The 23,216-nt window shown below is 40.6% G+C and overlaps 1 protein-coding gene and 1 long non-coding RNA gene across 15 annotated transcripts in view; both read right to left on the minus strand.

Moving 5' to 3' along the window:
- Window positions 1–23,216, minus strand: part of ARHGAP12 (Rho GTPase activating protein 12) — an 80,745-nt gene that overhangs the window by 29,890 nt on the left and 27,639 nt on the right. For 7 of the 14 annotated variants that reach the window (XR_009964506.1, XR_009964505.1, XM_062617401.1 and 4 more), the window contains exons 3-6: window positions 13,846–14,109; window positions 9,658–9,798; window positions 7,980–8,060; window positions 578–703 (exon numbers count right to left, since the gene is read on the minus strand). Coding sequence is in view for 12 of the 14 variants with exons in the window: in XM_062617401.1 (XP_062473385.1) it covers window positions 578–703; window positions 7,980–8,060; window positions 9,658–9,798; window positions 13,846–14,109 (612 nt within the window). In the remaining 2 variants the exon portion in view is untranslated. The remainder of the gene's footprint in view (window positions 1–577; window positions 704–7,979; window positions 8,061–9,657; window positions 9,799–13,845; window positions 14,110–23,216) is intronic. The other 7 variants (XM_062617403.1, XM_062617402.1, XM_062617400.1 and 4 more) reach the window with 6 other exon arrangements.
- On the minus strand, window positions 15,529–17,391 carry LOC134162966 (uncharacterized). The gene is made up of 2 exons (XR_009964510.1): window positions 16,799–17,391; window positions 15,529–16,727 (listed from the first exon to the last, which is right to left on the minus strand). It is a non-coding gene; the product is annotated as an uncharacterized LOC134162966 (long non-coding RNA).

Genomic DNA, 23,216 nt, shown 5'->3' on the forward strand with positions numbered 1-23,216 from the left:
TCTTTCCTTAAGATATTACAGTGGAGGTCAATGAAACAGTCATTAATGGGATAAGTCCAGTATATAAAACTAATACTTACATCTTTTAGGCATAGTTTTTAGTTTAGCAAGTGCAACTTTTATTTCAATTCTATGAATATTTCAGTTATTCATCTGCAATCTTTCAAGTGTATTCCTACTTGGTGTTTCCTATAATTGAAACATTGAGGCATGACATTTCAGCATACTTTACATGAGCACCTCACCCACATCCATTAACTCTTGAATTCAAATACTAATTACACTCCATAGCCTAAACTGAATTAGGAAATTCCAAATTGTAAGTAAAACAGCTGTACACACCAAACCCTGAACTAACACCACTTAACATACTTGAAGAATAACAAGAAATGAGCTATTACTCACAAAGTAATAGTAGCAAAGTTGTTGAACAGCACTTGGTTGCAGTGTATACACAATGATACAACAGAAGAAAAATGGTATTTCAGAAATTCATGCATACTTATTTCTGTTACATTAAATATTTCACACATCAAAAGCAGTTTGTATTCCAGGATGCTGTTTAACTTGCTCCTACCTTATCATTGGTATCCAACACAATTGTGCTGTGCCTCCATTTTGTTAAAACTATTGGTTCTTGTAGCCTCCTGTCCAGACTCCTACTCTTTATTATATCTCTTTGCTGCTGTGGTGAAGCATTATACTAAATAAGAGAAAAAAGAAAAATCAAACTATAAGTAGAATCTAATTCATGTGAACAAGACTTGAACATACCATTCATACTTCTTAACACTGCAAACTTTCAGATTCCTGATGTCACTCAAGGCTGTGAAAATGGCCTTGGTTTGAAGGCCACTGAATTTTGCATTTAGTCTTCAAGAACTGTTCTTTCTGCTTGTAGTCCTCTCCAATGCAGTAACCAAGACCGGCCTATTGGGATAATACTGTCCATTGGCAGACGGAAGTTTGATTTCTTGTGCAACAGCCTACTGCTGGATTTGCAACCGACCAGTGTATTAAGAGCTAACACGGAATTAGAATAAATAAAAGATTTTAATAGTCATTCTTCCTGTTGCACTAACAGTACCATACCACCTGTCCGGCTCTTGTGCAAGAAAAGGAAAACCCTACTATCCTGCAGCAAGGTGTTTAGATCAAGTTTAAGACTCAGCAGAGCTGTAATAGCCAAGGAGAGAAAGGATTTATCATAACATAGGTTTTCTAATAACAGAGGAGCATCCAAAGTACAAGCTGAGAAAATGTGAAGGAGGTCACAAGAAGGACCCAGCATTTGATTAGATACCAGCATTGCAGCATACTTAGCAGCACTGCCATTCTAAATTATACACAATTACAATGAATTACACAATAAAATAATAAATTTTTAACAACTCTTTGGTAACAGAGTTTAATACTAAAAATACAAACAAGAAGAGACAATATCAGTATATGGCTTTTTCAAGTCATCACAAATTCTTTCTACTCGGCAACAGAAGACTAAAATCTACACAAAAAGAGAAACATAAGGCAGTATTTGCAGAGACATGTAAAGGACAAGAATCCACTGGGTGAGAAGTAACAAAGGAAAGTCAAGTGTCCTTTTTACTTAAAAAGGCTAAAGCAACAATCTTTGCAAACACACTGAACTCCATAGTTTTGTTGCTGATTCCTACCATAAGCTCAGAGCCTCAGGTCTTTAAAGACAACCCTAGCCTATACCTACACATACCAACAAAGCATGGCAAGGTTTAACCTAATTAACAAAAATGCTAAACTTAAGCTAAGTTGCAGAACACAGTTACGTTTCCTGCCCAAATAAAGAACCAGCATTACTACCATGGCAGTAGTACACTTGTACTACTATGTAACTATGCATGCGTTAGGTTTGTATTTTGCTGTGAACGAAGTTAATGCTCCAGTGCATCAATAAGATGCTGAAAAGGTAAGTAACATTAGCATTTCATTGAAGTATTTCAATATGCACAAGAGTAGTAAAATATTCCTAGGTGAATGAATCAAGCAGTACCGAGAATAGAAGCTGGTAGTTCTTGTACATACAGAAACGTATTGGTTATCACTGCAGAAATTCACTTCCGAGATTGTACTGACTTTGTATTGGGCTCAACACATCTACACCCACATGACAACTGCTTTACAGCGGTGAGGAGTAGTAACTGTCCCCTTCTTATATCAATAGCTGAACCATCATTCATGCTGCAAGCAATCTAATACTAGTTTACTTTCTTGTTATGGAAACATCCACTCTGCAGATGCTCCTACAACTCAAAACTGTGGCAGAAAGCTAAGCAATATGCAGCAGAACTGCCCACTGGTACTACAACTAAATCTAAACCATTTTCAGTGAAACTGTATCTAAATCACAGAAGGTTGCCACTGTTCCTTGCAGCAGTTCTAACATATTTAAGTGGGCATTTCAAACCTATTTCTTGCTATGAAATAGAACCACTTATTTCAGAAATAGACTTACACTTTAGTGACACCAGTGAATATTATTTATGAAAATCCTCTATGCACTTTTCATTTGAGTAACTGGAGGAATTGAAGTTTAAATAGTCAAAGACTGTTGTCTTGAATTTAAATCTATGTTAAGAGTTAGGATATTGACACAGGCCTAATTACAGGTGATCTCTATTTAAAAGGTGCCTGTGATACCATCACAAGCTGTCAGAATTAACTTATCTAATAGACAACCCCATCTTGAAGGGGAAAGGACCTATAAAGTAATATGAAAATCTAGTTTTACAGAGCATATTTAATAAGAAAGCAAAGCAACAGTGTATGGAGCTCATTAACAAAGCACAGCTAACAACTCAGGAACACTGAGCTATATATATCTTAGCAGTTTAAATAATTTGCATTGGCAATATAAACAGCGTAATTAAACTGATGAGTCTTTAAAGGGAACATTTGACATTTTTGCCCCATTTTTCACCACAGAGGTGTAAAGTAAACATCTTTCACTCAGGTGTTTATGAGGGGTTTTTTGGGGATTTTGTTTTATTCATTACAAATAGTAAAACAGTACTAAGCAGGGGGGGAAAGACAAAGCTTATATATTTCTGGGCTCAAGAGAAGTCTCCACTTTTAAAATAAATGGACTGATCCATGATCATCAAAGAGAATCAGAGTGAAATACAGATACTGTTGCAGGCTCTGCATTATCCAACTGAACTAGCCATCCTCTAGATCAGGTAGAGTCTGCTGGCTAATGAGAAGCAGCCAGCACCAGTAGCCCAGCCAAGTCAGATGACACCACCCCTGCTACTCTTCGGTCTGTTGCCACCCAATCATCTTGGTTCAAAAAGCCTTCCAGAACAGTTTCAAATCAGGTTGACTGACACTCTATACGCCTCCACCTGCAGATCTGTTGCCTCTGCTACAGGCATTTGCAATATTTCCCACTGTTTATCAGTAATGATAAACAACTAGGTTGGGCTCTTCTTCCCTCACACAAAAATCTTGTTTTTCGTAACTCTGAGCAGGCTTCCTGTGCCTAAGCCTTGGTGTAATCTTGAAAACAGATCAGGCAAGGGCGGTACACTGCAATAAAACTGACCCATTCAAGACTACGCACTGCCTGATAGAACAATCTCTGCTACACCACGTACCTTAACATCACATCTGCTACACCATGAACATTAACAGCACCTTCTAAGGGTATGGCACTGTTTGCTTAATTCTAAAGCTTTTGATACTGCAGCATGAAACTCCAAACATACACACTACCGCTCCTTGAGAATCCTCCACAAACTCAAATTTGTCCCATTACATGAACCCATTACTGGCACATCCCTTCAGTTCCCCATTTCACTGGGAGCATCTCCTGTCAGGAAAGGAGAACACAAGCCAGTTGTTCATACCCTGACTGCATACATCAAGTTACAGAGAATTCTTGGTACAACAGCTCTTGGTGTAGGGTAAGGACACTGGTGGGATAAATTTAGGTTACGCAGGGTTATTTTGATTGCTAAATTTGTTCAATGCCTTCACCAGTTACTTAAAAGCTTTCTTTGCCTTGGTATAAAATTTTCTAACCCTCTCAACTGGCTGAGTGATTTACATTTAATTTTGACCTCATTTGTGGATGGCTCAAGGCTCTGTCCTAGCCCGATTGTGTCTGAAATAAATGTAACAGCCTCAAGTTATTTGTAGCAGTTGTCCCCATTCTTACAGAGATGACACAGATCTGTCAGCTTTAAGAAACAGAAAAAGATTCTTCTTGGTTTGCATTAACAACATCCTCAGCCAGATGAAAGGAGATGGGTGGTTGAAGGGAGAGAAGAGTGGGAAGCAACAGATACACAGTGAAAGTTTGTAAAGCATTTTAAGTTCTTGCGATCAAAGATCAAGAGAGCAGCATTTACAAATACTCTGGTATCCTAGTACCTTTAGCACCTTGTACACTCTGTTATTTGCAGCTGTCCCAACAAACTGCTTGAAATCAAAAGATTTAGAAGGAAAAAAAAATTTACATGTTGCTTCAAAACAAAACCGCTCTTTAGTGCTACTGCTGTTACTGGCTTCGAATAAACTTTATTGGTGCTGTGATGGACCTAACGCCGATGTTACAGCTTCTGCTTTTCTTACCAACTAAATCAATAACACTTTTCTTACACCTACATAAACAAACAACAACAACAGAACGGTAATTTTTGTCTTTCTAAGGACTTCATTCCCTTTTTTTCTCTAGGGAAAGAAAATTCCTCATTCTCTGCCACAGGATGTCTGCTGGCAGTTGGAAGAGTCAGCTGCGCTGAAGGAACAGAACCTAAACAGAACACATGCAGAATGAGGAGAGCACTGGGACAAGCAGGTTTGTCATATCACTTGCACTTTTGTCGTTAAAAACCATCCAGATCCTCACATCGGCTGAGACTGTCTCAACTTTCACCAAGCAATCCCAAAGTTTATGATAAAAATGTGAACAGGATTCACTATTGCTAATGATACTGTTTAGTGCATAGACTTACAGTGGATATTAACGCCAACACACAGTATGTTACCTCCAAACTAAGTAGCACAGCTCAGAATAAGACAAATTTACTGTAAGACAAGTAGGCCCCATTTACATGTTTTCATCTTTATTTTCTTTTTCCATTTGATCGCACGATATCTTCCTGGTATTATCTGCATCATGTCTTCATGTTTCCTTGAAATTTTTTAGATAGCGTGCTCTGTTTGACAGCATTCAGGTCTCCAGCAGGAAAATTTTAATGTTTTAGTATTAGCTCAGATAATATGCTACTTCAAATTTTTAGTTCTAACAAAGTCTAAATTATTAAGAATCATCTAACAAAATTATTATCTTCTTTTTCTGGTTTAACAGCACTGCATGACCATGCTATTCTGTCACTTCATTTCACAACAAGTTTTGGAAGGCAGTATTTGAACTAAATCACCAGGGAAGAAACTGACCAAAAGTAGGGTTTTTTCTCTAGTATCCTCGTTTAGAACCAGCCGGTAACTCGGCATCATGCAGCCATTTGCTTACCTACCTCACACACCTCCCCTCCTCCATGCAGGATGGGGAGGAGAATTAAAAGAATGTAAAACCCCACGGGTTGAGATAAGAACAGTTCAGCAACTGAAGTACAAAATACTACTACTAATAATAATAGAAATGACATGGAGAGAGAATATAAAACTAAAAGAGGAAAGGGAAAAACCCCAATAAACACAAGTGATGCACAATACAATTGCTCACCACCTGCCAACTGACATCCAGACTGACTCCAGCAGCCCAACCTAAGCAGCGATCTGCCCTTCTGGGTGATGCCCCTCAGTTTATATACTGGGCATGGCATGCTGTGGTACGGAATACCCCTTTAGCTAGTTTGGGTCAGCTGTCCTGTCTCTGCTTCCTCCCAGCTTCCTGTGCCCCTCCTCACTGGTAGAGCATGAGACTGAAAAGTCTTTCATCAGGGTAAGCATTACTCACTGGTGTGTTATCAGCATTGCTCTCAGACTAAAGCCAAAACACAGCACTGCACCAGCTGCTAGGAAAAAGAAAAACAACCCAAACAACAAAACCAAAAACCCCCAAAAAGAAAAAAAAAAAAACAAAAAACCCAACAAAACAAAAAACACAACCCACGAAACTGTTACCTCTGAAACCAGGACACTTAGTAACTTAATTTTCATTTAAACAAGAGCTGAAGTCTTCCTACAGTTTTCTTTCACCACTCATGAGTTTTCAATACGGATTATTTTTTTTCTTAATAACTTTTCTGTAGCCTACATTGTCTTTTCAATTCACTTGTTCCTAAGCACTTTTGGAACCAGCTTCCGCAAGATTTGAGACACTAAGCTTCAATCACACTTCAGTTAGAAGTGTAACAGTTCTGCTGGATGTTCTTCAGATACAGACACTTTTATTAATGTTGTATTTGTTGCCACACAAGATTTACTCGTTTCAGGAAGTACATTCTGCCCAAATAGCTCATGAGAAGCAATTTTCAATGAAAATTTGTAGCAGCAATACGTGACAATTTTCATATAAGCAAGAACTAAATCAGAACTCCAAAACAGATGTTATGTTTCATTCTGTAAGTAGCTATTAATACAGTGGAGATCAGATGTTTGTTTAGAACTACTGTTCAGTTAGAATTTCATGTACTAACACACAAAATACTAGATGCCCCATGCCTTTATGCTAATATGAATCAAGTAGCAGTTCTGGATTACCTTTATGTCTTGCTGTAGTTGGATTAAAGCCAATTTAATTTGATATTTAGTTCAAATCCAATCCAATCTATTTTCATGGAAAACAACTTCACAGTCAAAATTTTCTGCATTGCAGAAGTCACAGAATGAAGTAGCCAAAACATTATTCCCCAAAATTAACTGCAGTTATACAGACAGAACAAACAATTGCTTCTGGTAAAACCTGGTCTAGCAGATTTTCCAGACTTTTAATCTAATAGCTAATCAATAAATAAGGAGCTTTTAAAACCAACAGTTACAAATTGTTAGGTTTATGTATCTTACAAAACTTAAGGTACTTAACACATCAGATGAACACAGGAGAATTCACAAACCTAACTCAACTCTTCAGTGACTCCAATACAAATTCTCTTACTGACATAATAAAACAGTCTAGCATACAGCTTCATTCATAAATTTCAATTGTAAGTATTTTCTCAAAAATACTATGAAAGCACTGTCTATTGAGGTGGGTCCTTTCTAAGTGAAAGCAACTTAGGACACCAATTCTTGGCCTGAAGGAGTAGTAATTGAGAAACATGCTCTTTTGTATACTTAGACACACATTGTGCATGAAGCTTTCTTTTTAATAGTCATCTTACTATGTAGGATTGAACTAACAGCCTAGTGACAGGAAAGACATACACAGTTACATCATTATGAAAAACACCCAGTAGTTTTTCAAAGTCAAAATGAGAACTAAACCGTATTAGGTACATCCTCACATACCAAGTGTCCCTAGCTCTGTTATTTTCCTACAAATTCCTGGTTTACTTACATAATTAATAAATACCAGAACACATTTCTGGTGAAACTGCATCATCCTCAAAAATACCACAAAACTCTACTGAAAGTTTTGGTTTTCAACACCTGCCTGTATAAACATAAATAAAAATAGACTACAGTTTCTCAGGAACATTTTGTACTAAAAAAAAAAAAATAATCTTTTTTCCTACAGAACTTTCTTTATCACAGCAAGATCACATACATCATTTTGCAGCCTTGCATGAAAAGCTCAGTTCAGCAAAGGTAAGATCTTCTTTGACATCTGAATAGTTACATACATCCATTTTTCATGGTCCTTGAGAGTATTTTTTTCTCTTGATCAGAAATTCCACAAATAATGCAAGAAATAACCAAGTGCAATATGTGAGACCTCTTCTTGTGAATAACTCGTGTTAAAGGCCCTATAGAGCATTTATTGAAGAGGAGCTGAAAGTCCCAAGTTGTCAAAGTTCCTTTTTTAAGTCACTCACCTTAGGTAATTCCCATTCTGATCGGGAACCATCAGCACTGTAGTAGTATGGTCTACCTTGTTCATCTGCATGTTTTATCCACTGTAGAAGAAAAAAAGAAAATGTACAACAGGAAATGCAATCAGCATGACAGTCGTAACACACTAAATTTCTGACACTTGGGATTTAAAGTTAATTTTCAACAAAGTGCCATCCACTTCAGCAGCATCTAGCACACAACCTCCATTAGCTAACCAAGGTTAGTTAGCAGTGACAGCAACACAATTTTCAGCTTCCTGAATTGATTTCACTAATACTTTTTATGTATAACTCTTCAGAAAATAGTCCTGCAATATCACCCAAGAGATTGCGATAAATAGGTATTTTTGAAGATGCCATATCTCACTTTTACAGAGGCACAATCTTTGCATCAAATCTGCATAAGGATTTTATGCATCAAATCACAGAATTACAAGAAGCTCAGCCAGCAACTGCTGATAATTTAAGATAATTTAAGTTGTTCACTTTGTGAACAACTCAATTTTTAATACATCAACAGGAACATGAGATGCAGTTCCTAGATAAATCACGAAACAGATATTTACTTAACCTCTACATGCAGCTCCCACAATTAAGAGAGGTAATGAAAGAGTAATTAAGAGAGTTATGAAAACTGTGACTAGTTATGTAGAAAGGGAAAAACGGTAATGAGCAAACATCTACAAGAAGATTACACAAAAATATGCATAGAAACACAACAAAGCTCTTGGGTCATACAGATTTCACAAGACTGTCTTCCAATAAGCTGGGATAGGAAGTACTATTTTCTACCAATCCTAGTGCAATTAAAAAAAAAAAAAGTTTGCATGCTTGCTAAAACATCGGAAAGTGAGGTAGATTAAGCAGGATAAGATTCCCAAATGGACATAAAACTCAATTCTTTAAAGACTTCAAAACAAACTTGCATACATCAACTGCAGAAGAGGTGGTGCTATAATACAATTATCTACTGTTTCCGTGACCACTTTTTGAAGTTAAAAAACAAAACGAAATGCAACTTTGGTGAACAGTTACAAAAACCTGACTGCTTACAAATACAAACATGGAGTCATTTATCCTATGCGGAGCAGATTTTTATGCCATACCCAGAATCACACTAAGTTGTCAGCAGCAATTAGATAATTAGAACAGAACATAAATCTGCTGATACAGCTGTAGTTCAATTAAGAAGTTTGCCTACATCTGAAAGCAGTACTGAAAATCTCTGGTAAAGGATGAAACTGATAAAGCAGTATTATTTTCAGCTCGAAACCATCCTAACTGGAAGGCCTATCTAGACAAGAACAACTTTTATAAGACAGTAAGAAAAACATTATATTGATATGAAGTTCGTTCCTGAAGTGTAACTAAGAAGATGAGGGAGGGCAGGAATTAATATATATATATATATATATACACACATAACATGTTCATTTAATGTAATCTAATATCCAGCTGAAAATAAGAAAGCTTTTTCTAAGTAGTAAAGAACATACATAAAAAAAAGTCAGTTCAGTTGCTAAAGTTTCATGCATTTTAAAAAAAAAAAAAAACAAGAGGATACCGCTGAGGTATGCACTTCTGGAAAAGAAATCTGTATTTCTAACAGTGAATTAGTGGAAAAGATTTAGAACACATGACGAGAAGAAGGAAATAGTACCTTTTCATTAGTATAGTCATTGGTATATAAGGTTTGACCATGTTCATCCAACTCTTCTGACCAACCCTTTGGAGGAGAACCATACTGACTATCTGACTGGCTGTAACAAGAACTGTGGTCGTTTTCTTCTGATGAAAGATGCTACAAGTAGTTGGAAACATACAAGGCGATTTTGAGAATGAAAGTGTTTAAAATCTGAAAGATCAAAGGTTATTTGACTAGAAAGAGAATAGTAATAAATTCAGGGAGTTCACATTTTTATACCTTACATCAGGGAGCAAGAGATGCATTTTTACAGTACAGAATTATTTGATAATTGCTAAGCAATTCAAAGTATTTTCAGAACAACTGGTTTATACTGATATAATTTTTAATTCTACTATACCACATTTCAGCTACTCAATTTTAAACTCTGATCTAAATTTTATTCCCACAAATTTACATTACTGAATGAAGAGACTTGGCTTTAGTAATCTGGATTGCCTCAAAAATCTTGGAAGACACGCTACCTTGGTTTTCTGCCAACACCATAACTTTATACCTAAACCCTTTTCTTCCATTCCCAAATAGTATCTGGAAACACAATAATCATTAAGGACAACTTGAAACTCCAATTGCACCTTTGTAGAGCCCAGTATTTTACAGTATTTATACAACAGGTTTTGTACAACAGGGACTGTAGTGATAGGACAAGGCGTAATGGTCTTAAACTTACACAGGTGTCCTGGGTTCAGCAGTAGCAGTCATTTTTCTCCTTCTTGGTAGCTGGTGCAGTGCAGTGTTTTGACTTTCAGCTCGGGAACAGAGCTGATAACAAGGATATTTTGGTTTGGCCAAGGACTTTGTGAGCCTCATGCTCTGCCAGGGAAGAGGGGGAGCCAGGAGGAAGCAGAGACAGGACACCTGACCCAAACTGACCAAAGAGGTATTCCATACCACAGCACGTCATGCACAGGAGGTAACTGGGAGTTAGCCGGAAGGGCTGGGAGACGGCAGGGTTGGAGGAGGTATCGGTCAAAGCTTGGTCGGGCTTGGGGGGCGAGTTATCGGTCGGCTGGTGGTGAGATGTTGTATTCTCTTCCCTTGTTATTTCCTTTATCATTATTATCACTGGTGGTAGCAGTAGTGATTTGTGTTATACCTTAGTTACTAAACTGTTCTTATCTCAACCTGTGGGAGTTGCATTCTTTTCGATTCTCCTCTCCGTCCCTCCAAGAGCAGGGGGAGGGCAAGAAAGGGGGGGAAGTGAGCGAACGAATTACCTGACTGGGTTTAAACCACGACAACAGGGGAAGTTCAGATTAGATTCAAGGAAGTTCGTTACTGTGAGGGTGGTGAGGAACTGGAACAGGTTGCCCAAGGTAGTGGTAACGCTCCATCCCTGGCAGTGCTCAAGACCAGGTTGGACAAGATGGTCAGCAACACTGTCTAGTGTAAGGCATCCCTGCCCATGGCAGGGGGGTTGGAACTAGATGACCTTAAGGTCCTTTCCAACCCTAACCTTTCTATGATTCTCTGAATGCCTCCTGAAATATTACGAATTTCCACTTGCTCTCCTCCTTCTAACTCTGATGCATATCACAACAAGCAATGCAAAAGCAAGGCTTTCTACCAGGCACAGCTAGCTGAGGTTTAAGATTATTTTCTGAAAGTAGAAGTAAATTATAATATAAGGAACAAGTTTGGTGTGTAGAGTAGAAAAGATTTTTGCACAGACATGTCAAACAATTTGTTTCCTTGTACACCTTGTTCATGTCCTTGCTGACATTGTAGTATTATTCAAAGTATCCATTCCATACATCAAAGAGAAAAAAAACACACACACACAAAGAAAAAAAGCAATCAAGCAATCTCCCTGCATTCATTTCCCAAAACAATATCTATGCCACAGACTCCTGAGGAATTCCGTGCACACTGGCTTTCACACTATCGTGGATCCTTGCCTGGTAGAAGGCATAACATTTCAGATGGAACACATCCTGCTGTTCAGAAATCACAGTACTTAAATTTCGAAGTTATGGTACTGATGAATGAGTACAAGTTGGAGGGATCATCTGCAGAGGAGGAAGATTTACCGGAAGTCCTTCCATGAAAAGGAGGAAGAATGATAACAACAGAAAGCCAGTTACACTTACTACAAGGAGAGTAACTACTCAAAAAAGCAATCACCTTATCCATACTAAAAACAGGAGTCTTATCCAGCAAAAGGACAGCCAGTGATAAATTAACAGACCATCGTCAGAGATACCAAAGTAACAGCCACAAACATTTTATCAGTTTACCTGTTGCTGCCACTAGCCTGTGGCAAGAGAATTTGGCTGTTCAAATGCTTGCAGATGTAAGGGCTGCTATGAAGGGCACTGCCAAAGGCAATAAAAGCTTCCCTTTTTCCTTTCTCTCCTGTTTCTGGCACTACCACTCCAGAAGTAGACACCTACGACAGAGCTTCCAGCAATCTAAAATCTTTGAGCATTCCACAATTAAATTTTAAAACTAAATACTGTAATAGGCTCCAGAGGAAATCCACCTAAACCATTAATATTTGAAAAGCTATGTAAAAGTGAAATATGTAGAAGATTTCTTGATGTTTGCTTTTTCTTTCAATCAGAAAACTGATTAACCTAAGTACTGTTTAAAAACAAAAGCACAATTTTAAGCATATTTAAATAGTAATATCCATCTCCCAACTATTCCTTTGCTTTATCTGAACCACTGTAGTTCAGATAAAACACACACGAATCAATGCCTGGCTCTCCCTAGCAACTGGCTGCACTGAATATATTTGCACCTCAAATATTAGCCGAAATCTGTTTTTAACATAAATAACTTCATGGTACATTTCAACTCTCTTAAGCAAGGTCTGTGGCAAAGCTTTGCCCAAAGGTTTTGCAAAAGGTTTGCATAACGAAAAAAAAACAACCATTGATACATCTACAGAACCTGTCCATGGCCTGAACATAATATAGTCAAAAGCTTCTATAGCCAATTTCCAAGAGCTGGGGTGGATATCCTCCCCCCACCAGCATTTGCTACCTTGGACCTAGACACTTGGCTAGGCAGAGCTTCTAGCACAGTAATTTTAATGATCTTGTCTTCTGTTCTCTAGGGTGTCATTCACAGAATGAAGAAAGGCATTTTCTCAGAGTTAACACAAATTGACAACAAAATATTGCTCCTTTAACTGCCCTTTCTCCCAGTTTGGTCTACAGCTATCCAAGGCAGAAATCACTGACAAGTGATAAATTCAAATCTCCTAAGCAAATGGTCAAATAAAAAGCTACAACAAGGTATCCAATTAAACTTATTTTATATTCTTATTATTCCACCTTTTTAATAATTCATTAAATAGAATTTGAGTTTGAAGTAATATTTTAAAAAATGTTCTTTAAGCATTATAGAACATATTATTAATATATGTATAAATTTAAGTACAAAAATAAAAATCAATCTTTTAATTTGATAGAAGCTTCAATTATGTCCTTTTTTATGTGGGAGAAAAGTGCTGTCAAACTCTATTAAGCCTGGGTTTGACTCCAGAACTCTCAAGTTTTCTACATCTATCTTGATCTCTAAATCTGTCTTAATTCCCCTCTACAAAAATACTTTCCTCTAAGAAAAATATATCATACTTAAAATTAACTGCCACAGCAATAACCCAGCAGTAGCAAACACCTGTATATCCCTTGCCTTTGTTTTAACATTTATTTGACTGGTCTGGAGAAAAAATAAATAATTCCTTTGCCTTTTTCAACATGTCCCTATAAATCCTGCTCTAGAAGCACTGTCACATTTCCCCTCCTCTCCCCAAAAACGTGCCAAATACATTGGGAAAGAGAACACATTCTCTGTCAGAGAAGTTACAAAGGTTGTCTTATTCTACTGTCATTTATAGTCCTATTGAGTTTCAAAATATATTAGTTTTCCTTTGTTTTCATTTACCTTTAAAAGAAAAGCTGCAGTACCTGTTTACTACTTACTTATTACTCTCATAAACAGCTCATGTACTCATTCTTGCACACAAAAGCAATTAAAGAGCTAAACTGTTTACAACTTCATACCAAGACACATGACCAAGAAGACAAATGAAGACATTCCTTGACACCCCAAAACTCAGCAATACCAAATTCCACAGCAAAACAGCATTCACGTGCATTACAATCTCACTGCTTGTGGTCTCAGAACAACTACCTCATGATCTGCATGGCTCTGGGTATCCCCTTTATTAATGCTTGCATCTCGGCCCCACCGTGGAGGTTTCCAGGTTCGTTCCTGTGATCCTCTGTTGTAGTAATAACAGCGTCCTGTCGTATCTTTATGGGTTTCCCATTCCCCATTTATTTGGACCGGAGCACTTGTAGGTAGTGGTGGAAGTGCAGACTGAGATATTTTCAGTTCTTGTAAATTAGCATAAACTGGTGAATCAGGCCTTCCTTGGCTTGGTGGAGTAGTTGGCTATTGAGAGAAAATACGTATTGTTAAAGAGCAAACAATTTTAGAATGCTCCCTTACAAATCAGAATACACTACAGTAGTAAAACAAACCAACAAACTCCCTTATTTGTTGTTAGGTACAAGAGCACAAAGGACAGCCATGAGATGCTGGGGCGTGAAAAACATTAAATCGTTAACTCTAAGGTAGATATCACAAGACATTTATTTATTACTGAAACAATTCTACAGCATCTCTCAAGATGACAGCTGATTATTATGTCTTACAGTGGACTTGAAATACACTGGAATCATCATTTAAAAAAAGTATATGCTTGCCTTGTTGAAAAACTTCAGCTTTACAATGCAAGTATTGCTCAGGAACCATAAGCAATGTGATCTTGTTCAAGACAAGACATAGAGTTTCTGAGATGCCACTTCTTAGCCAAAGATAACATGCTTGTAAGGTGGGCTAATGCCAACCTTATGAAGATTAACCATGCCAAGTACAAGGTCCTACACCTGGGTCGGAGCAATCCCAGGTACAGCTACAGGTTGGGCAGAGAAGAGATTCAGAGCAGCCCTGCGGAGAAGGACTTGGGGCTGTTGGTCAATGAGAAAATGAACATGAGCCGGCTTCAGTGTGCGCTCACAGCCCAGAAAGGCAACCGTATCCTGGGCTGCATCAAAAGGAGCGTGACCAGCAGGTCGAAGGAGGTGATCCTCCCCTCTACTCTGCTCTTGTGAGACCTCACTTGGGAGTGTTATGCGCAGTTCTGGCGTCCTCAACATAAGAAGGACATGGAACTGTTGGAACAAGTATAGAGAAGGGCCACGAGGACGACCAGGGGACTGGAGCACCTCCCGTATGAAGACAGGCTGAGAAAGCTGGGGCTGTTCAGCCTGGAGAAGAGAAGGCTGCATGGAGACCTCATAGCAGCCTTCCAGTATCTGAAAGGGGCCTCTAAGGATGCTGGGGAGGGACTCTTCATTAGGGACTGCAGTGACAGGACAAGGGGTAACAGGTTAAAACTTCAACAGGGCAAGTTTAGATTGGATGCAAGGAGGAAGTTCTTTACTGTAAGGGTGGTGAGGCACTGGAATGGGTTGCCCAAGGAAGTTGTGAATGCTCCATCCCGGGCAGTGTTCAAGACCAGGTTGGAAGGAGCCTTGGGTGACATGGTTAAGTGTGAGGTGTCCCTGCCCATGATCTTAAGGTCCTTTCCAACCCTAACTATTCTATGATTCTATATGCATAACATAGCAGAGCTTTCTGTTGCATTCTGTTCAGTTCCATTCCACTCTCTTCTGTTCTATTCTGCTGCATTTTATTCCCTCCCCTTCCCTGCACTCACAAGTTGTACAATGAGGAGATCCGTATTTACCTGAAATGCCAAGGGAATTTCAGCACCAAAACCACTTTCAAAGACACAACTCAGAACGGTTACGGGTAGAAAGAGTATTTGATTTATTTCTAAATCAAGTGATTTGATTTAGTTTAGCTTAGTTAATTTTAGTCTGGTTTAGCTTAGACCCTTCAGTTTAGCTGGAAAAACCCTCCCTTGCAGCCTGAGAAAGGAAAGCCAGGGCAGGAGCGGCGCCGTGGTGTTGCGAGAGCAGTGCAAGAAAGAACCCAGCCAGAAAGGGCCAGGGAAGAGCTGACGAGGGCTGGTGCTCAGTACTCCAGAGGACAGCAGCGAGTCCCGGGGCCACGCTGGGGCCAGCCTGGGAGTGCAGAAGGCTGCCTCCCCCCGGATGCGGGGCACGAGGGCCACCTGCGTGGAGCACGAGCAGCTGCCTTTGGGACACCATGACCCAAAGGAGCCCCGTGAAGGGGCTGTGCTCGGCTGCAGAGGAAGGCAAAAAACCCCAGGGACGCTTGCTAGTCCAGCCTGGGGGGAAAAAAGCACTTCCCTCCCCCAGCTGCAGGACACGAGGGGCCGCCTTCGCGGAGCATGAGCACCGGGCGATAACGCAGCCAGAATGGACCGAGGAGCCCTGACAAGGGGTCATGCTCCGTGCTCAGAGGAAGGCAAAAAACCCCCGGGGACGGGTGCCAATCTGCCCCGGGGGAAAATTCCTTCCTGACCCCAGTGCTGGCGGTCGGCTACTCCCTGAGCACGTGAGCAAGACCTGCTCCCGCTCCACATGCTGGTTACGCCTCTAAGGGGACAAGGGGACACTGGCACTGCTTTTTCTGCTTCCACGTGAAGTCATCTCAGGGGCTTCCAACAACAGCAAAATGCCATTGGCCTGATGAATCCTCGGAGCACGAATCCTTCCTGTGCTTGGCAGTGGGAGCTCCAGAGCCCTGGGGGAGGGCACTGAGCCGCCTGTGCATCCTTTTTCTTCTGGCTACTGCCACTCTCTCCCCAGGAGGTGAGGACGGCGAGCTCCCTGACAACCAAAGCAGGATCCCTCGATGATGCTTTGAGCGTGGCCCCTCCAGAAGCTGGAACCGCAGCACAGAGCCTCCTGCAGCTTCGCAGCTTCAAGTGTTCCCTCCCTCAGTCCCCCCCCACCTAATACCCTGGTGCCCAGCAGAGGAGGACGGCGAGCTCCCCAACGACTGAAGCAGGATTTCCATCCATCCATCCATCCATCCATAGATCCGATGAGCTTTGAGCGTGGCCCCTCCAGGAGCTGGAACCGCAGCACAGAACCTCCTGCAGCTTCGCAGCTTCAAGTGTTCCCTCCCTTAGTCCCCCCCTCACCTAATACCCTGGTGCCCAGGAGATGAGGACGGCGAGCTCCCCAGTGACTGAGGCAGGATTTCCATCCATGCATCCATCCATAGATCCGATGAGCTTTGAGCGTGGCCCCTCCAGGAGCTGGAACCACAGCACAGAACCTCCTGCAGCTTCGTGCAGCTTCAAGGGTTGCCCCCATCAACCCCCTTCCCCCTGCCAGGAATTCCCCCGGTGCCCCAAGGACTGCCTCTCGGATGCCCTCCGCCTGCCAGCTCTGTCCTGGTGGCAGCGCCGGGCACTCTGGCAGTGGGGCAGGGGAGGGCGCTGGACTCATACTGCCCCGGAGCATTGTGATGCTGCGTGGCCGGGTGCCGGCACTATGACACGGGGGTGACGGGGCCCCTGCAGCCCTGCCCACCGCAGCCCTGCTGCTGCCGCTGCCCCTTCACCCAGCATCCCTTGGAGAAAGGCCTTTGGGCTGCTGGCCCTGAGGCAGCGCCTGTGCCCAGGAGGCCCAGGGGATGTCCCTGCCCATGGTGGCCACACACTGGGCATCGCCGCGGGGTGTCCCTCTAAATAAATCTGTATGATCATACTGTATCCGTAAAGGCTTTTATACCACGTACAGTCATTGGAGAGTGGCGATCCCGAAGGAGAAAGGAAAGGGGTTTGGGTTCCATCTGTATGAACTTGGCAGAGACGTAGTGAGCATGCAGCATTTCCTCACCATTCCTTATCAATACACCGATTGGCATTTGCTACTACACTGCCTGTGGTGAGGTCTTCTTGGAAAGGAGAATTCAAGAAATCTCTTCTGCGTTTGTTACGCAGGGTAACGTTTGTAGCAGAGGGTGTTTAGATATTTGGTTGTGTTTGTTAACATTCATGTGTCTCGTCTGGCAGTTTACCTCTTGTACTACTACTTGAACGCAACACCTTATGACTGCTGCCTAATTCCACGTTCTCGAAAGCTCAACAAAGTGTTTTGATCCCAGTTCGGTTTAAACCGTCTGGGCCGAGCAGGTTTTCCCTGCAACACTCATGAAGCACAAGTAAGTGACTCAGGTCTGTAGGATAGTATTAAAACCCTCGGGGAAGTATCGTGTAAGAAGAACATGGAGCTAGGAGAGGATCTGCTTCGAGACCATCTTAAGAACCTGAACGTGCACAAGTCCATGGGTCCAGATGAAATCCATCCGCGGGTCCTGAAGGAGCTGGCGAATGAAGTTGCTAAGCCACCGTCCGTCATCTTTGAGAAATCATGGCAGTCAGGTGAAGTTCCCGATGACTGGAAAAAGGGAAAATATAACCCCCATTTTCAAGAAGGGGAAAATGGATGACCCAGGGAACTACAGAGCAGTCAGTCTCACCTCTGTGGCTGGCAAAATCTTGGAGCAGGTTCTCCTGGATGGCATGCTAAGGCACATGAAAAACAACAAGGTGCTTGGTGACAGCCAGCATGGCTTCACTAAGGGGAAATCCTGCCTGGCCAATCTGGTGGCCTTCTAAGATGGGGCTAGGGAACTGATGGAAAGGGGTAGAGCAGCTGATGTCATCTACCGGGACTTGTGCAAAGCATTCGACACTGTCCCGCATGACATCCTTGTCTCTAAATTGGAGAGACATCAGTTTGACGGATGAAGACAGGCAGTGTTCAAGGCTGGGTTGGACAGAGCCTTGGGTGGCATGGTTTAGTGTGAGGTGTCCCTGCCCATGGCAGGGGGGTTGGAACTTAAGGTCCTTTCCAACCTTAACTATTCTATGATTCTATGGTTCTCCAACCTTTCCCCCTCACTTCTAGTACAGATGTAGAATGTAAAGCAGCACTTGTATCTTCTCAGCAAGACCTAAGTAGACAGTTCAGCTGGAAAGATGAGTGCAGTGTTGGGACTAACCCTGGAAAACACCTGGATGGTTTACCTGTAAGCCTTTCCAAACAGATGCTTGTTTAAAAATATTTTAAGCAATAGCACCCAGTGTTCTGATTACCATTCCTGTAACAGAAGTGGGCAATCTTATTCACCCGATTTTATCTATATACGTGCACCCAAGCAGAACAACAAATAACTACAACAAAAACAAAACACCAATGACAATTTCTTGTTAATAAATAGTTTGCTAACATAGAGGCCAGCAGAAATCATAGTTAAAAGTCCATGGCACTCACTGAAACCATGAGTACTTTCAAATAAGCCACTAATATGTTTAGGAGACAAATACACTTTCAGATGTTCAGTTTTTGACGCATAATACACATATACAAAACACACCATGCAGAATTGCAAGAGATTGTGAAAGCAGCTTGTTATTAAATCAAATTGAATAATTTCCTGGTAATGCACTGCCATCTCTATTTTAAGCTGTATTATTTAGGCACTCCAAAGAAAGGAACTGTAATTTATACCATCCCTTCCCCCTGCTTGGTTTTAATTCATCAGCTTTGCTGCAGGCAAGTCCTTGTGCCTCTTGTTGCATTTTTCACAGGAAAAAAATAACATATTGCATTACATAAAAGATCTTTTATAATGTCCTTTTAAACATTAAAATCAAAAGCTGCTAATCTAGGCCACATCTATTCATAAATTAGACCAGGGTTTGCTCAGGCAAGGCAGCATACCATACCACACAATCAGATATAAACTGATTGCACCAGAGGTAGAACCAAATATGGGCAATATCCCCAACCAAAAGGGGAAACAGCTAGAGGGGAACTTAGTAAGATTAAAACAGGCACAGACTTGTTTTCTATTCCTTTGAAAGAGAAAACACAGCTTACTAGATATGGCAAGTACAGTATGTTTAAGGCAAACCACAAAGGAAAAAAAAAAGCTTCAGCACTGACAAAATCATAGAGCCAAAACCAATTAGTATCCTCCTCTACCTAATTCGAAGAAATGAAAATCTGTTACAAAACTTGATGAGCAGTAAAAGACTATTTTTCTACTACCCCAGTCTTCTCCCCCTCACCCCTCCTTGTTTTTTTGATGAGGTTAGAATGGCTGCCTTTGAGAGAATTCTACTATGAACAAAACATGACTTCACCGTCTTTGAGGATGCATATCAATTTCCCGGGAAGCAAGGAGAGAAACTTTGAGGTCTCCCCATTCAAGATCACAGTTTCTGCCTTGGTTGCCTGATCACAGAATCATAAAAAGGTTTGAGTTATAAGGGACCTTAAAGATCAGGCAGTTCCCACCCCCCACTATAGGCAGGGACACCTCTCACTAGACCAAGTTGCTCAAAGCCCCATCCGACCTGGCTTGAACACTGCCAGGGATGGGGCAGTCACAGCTTCTCAGGGCAGTCCTTTCCAGTGCCTCACCACCCTCACAGTAAAGATTTGCTTCTTAATATCTAATCTAAATCTACCCTCTTTCAGTTTAAAGCCATTTCCCTTTGTTCCATCAGCCTGCAGAACTGCATTTCCCACACAAATCATCCTACCATTAAACCACTGGGCTTGTAATTTGAATCTACAACATACACCTGCACTGTGGAATGCACAAAGCCTAAAGTCCTTCCTCTATTTCAAGGAAGTGTCAAAAGCAGCTCCATCAAGAGCCTGGCTGCTGTGGCAGGAAGCTGGTGGTTTGCACAACACTCCTGTTCTCCTAAAGCTGCTCTTCCCCACAAGACAGTAAGAATGCTTTGCTATCTGGCCTACATCTGCCAATTGTTTTTTTAAGACAGACAATGAGGTGCCATTATTAAAATCCGTGTATTAATAAAAGTGTTTTCCAGATAGAAAGCCTGTGAAAAAGAATACTCAATACAGTTCTTTGAACATTTTCTTAAACCTTAAACACATAGGAATATGGCTCAGAGGTTCCACACTGTTTTTCAATGCTTTCAGCATTATAACCAGAACAGCTTCAGATAAAACTGCAGGACATGTATGTACTAAGCCAATACTGGAAGCCCACAACCAAGATACTGCCATGTTAACTCATACTAATTAAGTTTTAAACAATAACATGAAATGAGGGATTTTCTTCTGAATGCTTTTTACTTCCAAACTCAATATACTGATTTCCGGTTTTCAAGGGAAAGCCAGAACTTTCGTCCTCAATAGCAAAGAGGACAGCTAACTGTCCTGCCAGCTGAGCTTCCAGCTACTCAATCTCTGTTGCTCTCTCTTCCAAGAGACTTTTCAGGGAGAATTACAGTATGTCCAAAGGCACCTGTAGGTTACTGGTTTCAGCAAAGCATAAAAAAAAAAAAACGCAAAGCCATTAATCTATCTACAACACCCAGTTTAGCTCATAAGTACATCTTTGAGGGATACAACTTTCTTATCAGGAGCTATTTTAAATAACCACAGAGCACACAGTAATACTTCCTCATACCTCAAGCTGCACAACTAAGTTATGTTATTGTGTCTATAGTAATGCTCAGTTCAAAAGCACCCAAACTTATCAAGGCTAATTTTGAAGAATTTCTCATTTACGGATGAGGAAACCAGCTTTTAGAAAGCTCAAAGTTTCCTGAAATTAACTTTGGTGTACTTTTTACATCAGTGTTGGCAGGAAGGTGAATAGTCTCCCCCTCAACCTGAGGAGAGCCCTGCAAAGGCAGGTCACACCAGATGTCCCTGTAGAGCTCCCAGGCCCTGCAACGCCTCACTGTTTCATTTCAAATGACTGTTTTAAATTCAAGACTTTGTTCTGCAAAAGCCTTTAACAGTTTCAAGCCAAAAAGCATTTAACTACATTCCTTTCATTTACCAAACACATTACTCATTACCAAGGTATAAATCCGAGTATGTAAAGCATTATCTATATCAAAGTAGCTTCTGACTACTTCCATGGCTGTTTTCCCAAAACCAGACATATGTAGTTAAGGGAAACTTAAATATATGCTAATCACTAAACAGCTAGTATGCACATAAGGATTTCCATCTAGAACTTCATTCCCTGAGCTTTGTTTTTGCACTAACAAGCTCTGAATGCTCATAAACATGGAAATAAATCTACTAAAAGAGACTCTGTCTTCTTACTATCAGAATCACAAGAACACATCCTTCAACGTGCCTATGCATGTGCACCTTATACTCAAAACATTTCAACATTCATTTGTTATTTGATATGCTTTTCAGACTTTTTCATGTTGCTTTCTCCTGCTAAGAACAGGCAAGGACTCTTACTAAAAGAGTGATAAACTAGAAATAAATACTTGTATGGTGTTGCAACTTAAATGAAAATTGTACAGGCATCAAGCATTATGACAACTTTATTAACATACGGACCTCATTCTGAGCTCAACAATGTTCTGTACTAACACTTTAGAAACCTGCCATATTTAGTTCAGTCTCACAGAAAGGTTTGCTAGCTCTAAATCCTTGCAAATCGACCAGGAAGAGTTTCCTGCAGGCAGGGCAAAGTTTTCTGGATGAACACACAACATTCTTCAAATAGGGACTGTACACACAGCTTTTTCAGAAGCTGATTTTTACACTGGCACAGGAGGAAGCAGATCCGTGCCTTTAAATAAAACAGCCTGTTAATCATTCATGAATGAACAGTCAACATTTTCAACAAAGGCTGAAAATACTCTATCAGGCCTCTTAACACTTGAGCTCAGTGCAATGGAAAACAAACTTAGTATACTTCACAAGGCACTTTTCATCACCAAAATGGATATCAACTTCTCAGAGGATACCTTAAATTTCACTGTTACCTTACACAAACGGCCTTTTTCAGATGGCAGTATTTGTTTAAGCATTCAAAACCAAAGCAAACTTTAAAAAGGTTCAGCACACTGAACATTTTGTTCTGGGAGAAACAAAGACAACAGATCTCTTCCCTGTCCACCACCTAAAAATGCTTTTGGTTTATTTTCATGCAATGAGAACATACTGCATTGAGGATGCCAGCAATTAAAAGACAGAAAACAAAGTTTCCTTGAAACTGACAATTACTTTTTCCTTTTACAGCACTTAAATCCAAGACAAAAGATTCTGTTTAAAGAACTGCAGTGCTAGCCTGCAAAACATCACCTACCACACATCATTATCCCTCCTTCACAAAGAAATTGCTTTAGTTGTTGTGCCTCTGTTTGCAGCTTTTCTTAGTGTAATGAATTTGAAATTAAAAGCTTCCATTACAGTAGCAGCATTTGGATTGCTGAAACTAGCTGCTAAAAATGGGGAAAGAGAAAAAAACAAAACAAAAAAACAAACAAACAAACAAAAAAAACAAACAAAACAAAAAAAAACACAACACCACAAATCTCATCTTAATACTCTTATGTACAAGAAACAGATTGTCCACATTATGTGAAGGAACAGAATTACACTGAAGGAAAACGAGGGAATACCAGCTCTTTGCAGCATCAAACCTAAGAAAGGCAAACAGGCACATCCCAGAGCATCCCCAGACAGAATGAAGCATCCCAGTTCCCTCAACAACCAAGCTTCTTGCCAAGGAATTGCCACTGTCCTTTT

The sequence above is a fragment of the Pezoporus occidentalis genome, unplaced genomic scaffold, assembly GCF_034315485.1.
Source record: "Pezoporus occidentalis ecotype Australia unplaced genomic scaffold, CSIRO_AGI_Poc_V1 ctg195, whole genome shotgun sequence".
NCBI lineage: Eukaryota > Metazoa > Chordata > Aves > Psittaciformes > Psittacidae > Pezoporus > Pezoporus occidentalis.